This window comes from Malus domestica, chromosome 17, assembly GCF_042453785.1.
Source record: "Malus domestica chromosome 17, GDT2T_hap1".
NCBI lineage: Eukaryota > Viridiplantae > Streptophyta > Magnoliopsida > Rosales > Rosaceae > Malus > Malus domestica.
The window spans coordinates 32,417-37,627 of record NC_091677.1 but is presented as its reverse complement, the minus strand read 5'-3'; the positions used below and the strand labels follow the sequence as shown (position 1 = coordinate 37,627).

At 40.9% G+C, this 5,211-nt stretch overlaps 1 protein-coding gene across 1 annotated transcript; it reads right to left on the bottom strand.

Annotated features, from left to right (window-relative positions):
* Window positions 1-344: 344 nt before the first annotated feature.
* LOC103416932 (WD repeat-containing protein LWD1) lies at window positions 345-2,726 on the bottom strand. The gene has a single exon (XM_008355137.4). It carries the CDS (start codon window positions 1,640-1,642, stop codon window positions 578-580), a length of 1,065 nt encoding a protein of 354 aa, XP_008353359.1. The 5' UTR covers window positions 1,643-2,726; the 3' UTR covers window positions 345-577.
* Window positions 2,727-5,211: the final 2,485 nt, after the last annotated feature.

Here is a 5,211-nt window from a genome sequence, read left to right as displayed (position 1 = left end):
TACTCATTAAATCATACTGTTTAGTCAAATAAAAAAACGCTAAACCCTTCAAAAGAAGATGTTGTATATGTGTATGCGACTGAATTTCAAGCTAAGGAGCAGACTGAGATGGTCAGGTAGGTGACAATCTCTTTTTTCTCATACGAAAATGGCATGGCGAAACAGAAATAAAATGCAGAGCAATATCAACATAGCAAATCAAATGATAGCATAGTTATTAAAGATTGAGCAATCTATCTAACAAACGGATGGAAATCAGATACAATTTAATTATCTTTTCAATAGCAGATATCCAAGACTATCATCAACCAGGATGCATTTTCGTAAGAAATATAGGAGGCAAGGAGCATGAAATGCAATATTGATAACCAAATCATATATGGCTTCAGCTAATGTTGACATCAATTATCAATAAAGTAACAGAGTGAGGCAGTATTATCTCAATTATGACTAGGAACTACGAGCTAGCAAGGAGGACTGACTAAAGAGCAGCTGAGCGATGGCATTTGGTTGGTGGCAAACTGGAGTCTGGAGTCTGGAGGAGTTAGTGAAATGCCCGGTCAGTGGTCATACTTATTCATACCCTGAGTATCTGAAGCTTTGTAGAGAAGGCAATTGCAACCCAATCAGGTTGGGAAGAGGACCACTGCAGCTGCTCGATTTCAGCCCCAGCCGTGTAGGCCAGAATGGGATCGAGGCCACCCTCCACCGGCTGGCCCATGGAGGAGAGGTCCCAGATGAGGGCCTGGGAGTCATCACCGGCGGTGCAGATGTGGCAAGAGCTGTGTGGGGCCCAGGCAATGGCGTTGACGCTGGACTGGTGCCTCTGCAACTCGACCACGGGGAGGGTCGGGAAGCGGATGTCGAGGACGACCACCTTGGCGCTGTCCATGATAATGGTGGCCATGTACCTGGGGTCCTGCTTGTTCCATCCCAGGCGGACCAAGGGAGTGTCCGGCTCCGAGCTCTCGTAAATGATGGTGGAGTGCTCCTTGTCGCGCAGGTCAAACACTCTCACGGAGCCGTCCGCCGAGACGGAGGCGAATACACCGACGCCGCCCCATGCGATGTCGTACACCTCCTTGTCGTGGGCGATGAGCTGGGTGTCTACGGCCTCGCGCTCGATGTCCCAGATGGTGCACGTGGTGTCGATGGAGGAGGTGCCGATGCGCTTCGGCTCCGCCTCGTTCCAGTCGAAGGAGGTGATGGGCCCGCAGAACTCGGAGTTCTTGTTGCCGTTGAGGAGGGACTTGAGCTCCACTGACGACGAGGAGTCTGAGTTGTCCTCATCCCCCGAGATGCGCCACACGCGGAGGAAATCGCTGGAGGTGGCCAGCAGGTCTGGCTTCTGGCACTCCTTGTCCGGGATGAAGATGGTCTTGGTGGGCGGGTACGGGTGCTCGAAGGACAGGTTGGGGTCCGATCGGATCTCCCCGTTTGAGTCGTCCAGCTGCACGATCTCCACTCGGTTTGGGGCCTGCTCGAGGAGGCTGGCGATGGCCAGCCGGTACTTCTTGTCCCGACGGACGCTCCAGTTCATGGCGTAGATGTGCCACGGCGCCTCGTAGGTGTAGATCTCCGATCGTTTCTGCTGCTCATCTGACCCGTCCTGATTTGGGTCGCTATTCCTACTCGCCCCCATCCTTCTTTCTCTCTCCCCCCAATAATACTATTTTCCAACTTACAACGATTACCAGTCCACCGTCCCCACTTCCCCTAACCACAAAAATTAAATTACGCTACCCAATTCAATCCAATCCAATCCAATTAAATGAAGCAACTACAAATAAGTTAGTGAACAGAAGGAAGGCTAACCGCCGAAAGGTCCGAAACCCTCCTGGAGCTTCCCAGGTTCAGAAAGAATCAAAGTTTCAGTTTCCCTTTGGACTTTTAATAGTTGTGGGTGAACTCGTCTGATTGTGCTCTGAGAGGCATCGCAAAATTTGGCCCTCCTCCTCCTCTTTCTTCTCCTTCTTAGCCGTCAATAATCATTATAATTATAATTAGGTTTAATCTCAATTTACTATTTCTTGGTCCGTGGATAATATCTGAACGTGGTCCGTGGATAATATCTAAACGTGACGTGTCAATATGAATTCGATATTAAAAAATAAAAAAAATTAATAAACTAAAAAAATAAAAAAATTACAAAGTTATCTTCCTCCCTTACTCCCCCTTCCCGTCTGTCTTCCCTGCTGTACAAATCTGTGGTGGAGGGTGTCGTCTCTCAACCATATTTGCACCAGTCCGAACGACGAGCCCAAAGTTCCTTCTAGCACAAACACATACACAATCAACCTCATCTCACATCCAAATCCACACCATCCTCTCAATTCCCCAACTTCCCTAGATTCAGTAATCCCAAAATCAACACCAAATTAGGAAATTTCAACGCAAATTGAAACGGAAACCCTAAAAACTTTGAAAAAAATCCAATTTCCAAACCCCTTACGATTGTTCGAAATTTGAATTGGAAACCCTAAGCTCTCTTTGGGAATGAGAGATCTATTAGGGCGGCGGCGGTGGTGGCGGATCAGAGAAAAGTGGAAGGGAATTCAAAGAAAAGGAAGAGAGAGAGAGAGAGAGGAGAGTAGAGATGATCTCCTCGTTGGCAATGCGGGGAGTCGAGGAGGGATGGGGGTTGGATGGGTGCAAAAAAGAGAAGGGATGGGGGTAGGGAGGGCGAAGCAGGAATTGTCGGGGGAGGAGTTAAATTTAAAAAGTTTGGAGTTTCGATAAATGTGAACATTGTGAACATTTATTCAAGGTTTAAGTCTAGAATTTGTAAGAAGATTATTTGAACTACCCATAATATTCATAGTAGAATATGCGCTAACAAAAATATTCAAAAGAAGATTTGGACTACTCGAAATAGTCGGAGGAGGGTTTGAACAACAATATTATTTGAAGGATGATTTAAGCACCGTTTATTGTTGTATCGTGCTATTACTTAACACTTATGAGAGAACCGGCAAATTTAAATAAATTTATTATATACCGTATAAATAATTGTCTATTTATTATATATCATATAATATCCGAAAAATATTGATTATAAAACATATAATATATAAAAATATTGACAAATTTTCTTTATTACTTTGTTGAATTTGATGGTAAGAGAAAAAAAACAAATAATTACGAGTTCATAATATTTTACAAATTATTTTTTGAAGCTCGTATGGTGAATTTTAAGATAAATAAAATTGTCAAACAAGTGGCTAAAAAAATATTGGAAGAGTGGTCAAATTAATTACACAATAATTAAAAAACAAAACAAATTTCAATATAAATCAGAAATAGCAAGTTAGGTGGCGCAAATTGATTGGCCAACAGTTAAAAAAAATTGTAATTCTGAAAGGGCATGTGTGGTGGGATGGGAGAGAGAGAAAGTATCTCCCTTCTTCATTTCTCTTCTTCTTTGTTAGAATCAGAACTTCATTTCTAGAAGCTGCAAAATGCAAATCTTCATTCCTCCTTTCTTTGGCCTAGGTTTTTTTTTTTTTTGGAAAAAAAGAGAGCTCGCGATTAGCCTGTGCTGCGATAGAGCAGGGAAACCCAAAAGACCAGAAAACCAGACGGAATTTCATCACTTCTGACTATACCGGAGAGGCGGAGCCACCTCTTCTGGGCTTGATTTTCGGCAAGGGGAGGGGTGCCAGCCCCTCCTTGCACCTTTGTAGCTTCGCTCATGGGTATCAGGGAAAAGGGTTGGATGAGTGCAGAAGAGAGAAGGGAGAGGAGAAGGAAGGGAGGGAGGGTTAGGGTGGGTATTAAGGAAGGGGAATGTGGAGTGGGTGAGGGGACAGGATAGAGCCCAGATTTTTTTAATTTCTTAATATTCACATGGATGCATATTAACACGTGGTGTCTAATCATTGTCCACATGAGTGTCATACCATCAATTAAGGGTTGATTTAATAGCAACCTAAACATATGTATGAAAGTATTCCAAAATTATGACTTTAGGTACCACTTTGGGATGAAAAAAAACTTCATGTACCAAATGTTAAAACCAAGAAACTTCATCAGTAGTAAATTAAGATTAACCTTACAATAAATTAAGCTTCTCCTACCCTGCTAACTTCTGTACCATACCCATTTTGTATTTTTTTTCTCGTACGGTAATGGTAAAATAATTGTACCAAACTTATTATCTAAAACTAATAGCAACTTTTTTATTTTATTTTAGCAAACGATATATTTACATTAAGGGGATGAGGTAGGCTTAGTCTCACAATGGGCTAGCAATAATGTGGATCAAATTCGCTTTGTCAAGAATCGAACCTAAGACCTCTCATTTACAAGTAAAGAGGAATATTACTATACCATAGTACTAAGTGCCAAATCTAAGAGAAATGTTAATATTATAGGGAAATAGAAATCGGTGTTGCAGTCCTATTAGATTAGGAATGTGATCGTGTAAATCATATCATATATGGGATATCCTTATGAGATTCTACTATATCTCTTAGACTAGATATTATCCTATTAGAGTTGTAATTCTATTGGGGAAGGGGATTTACCTTCCCTACTACTACAAATAAAGGCACAATGAGGTGGCATAACACACACCTCAAAATTACACATCTCTGTCTTTCTCTCTATTGTGCCGTAGCCCTCTCTACAGAGAGTTTGTTCTTCAATCAGGGGAATATTACATTTTAATCATTCTTTTTTATGATTAATTTATTCTTTTATTGAATTGATCTACATGCTATTGATTCAATTCAATTTTTCTTTGGTGAACGTGATACAACGCATTGGAGATGCAATTCTAGCTTTCAGAGAAGAATCTTTTTCAAATTCAAAGGCTAAGTTGTTTTCCGCCAATCATGTTCTTTTTAAAATAAATTAAAATATTTGAAACGACCATGAAGCATGATAACATCCCCATGATGCATGAACCCCCTACATTTATATTTTCATTCTGATACATATATTGTATATGTTCACATATTTTTCAATATATATATATATATATATATATATATATATATATGTTCATGCATAACGCAATTCTAAATTCATTGTGTGGAATTTGTGAGTCAAATAATCTAAATAAAATAAAAGCATGATTTTATTTTATAGGTTATGAAAACCCTAAATAATAAAAATATGAAAAAAAAAAGAAAAAAGGGGAAAAATATGGCTGAGTTGTGGCCTGAAGTCGCACCATTTGAGCCAAGCCATCACTGCTCAGCAACAGAC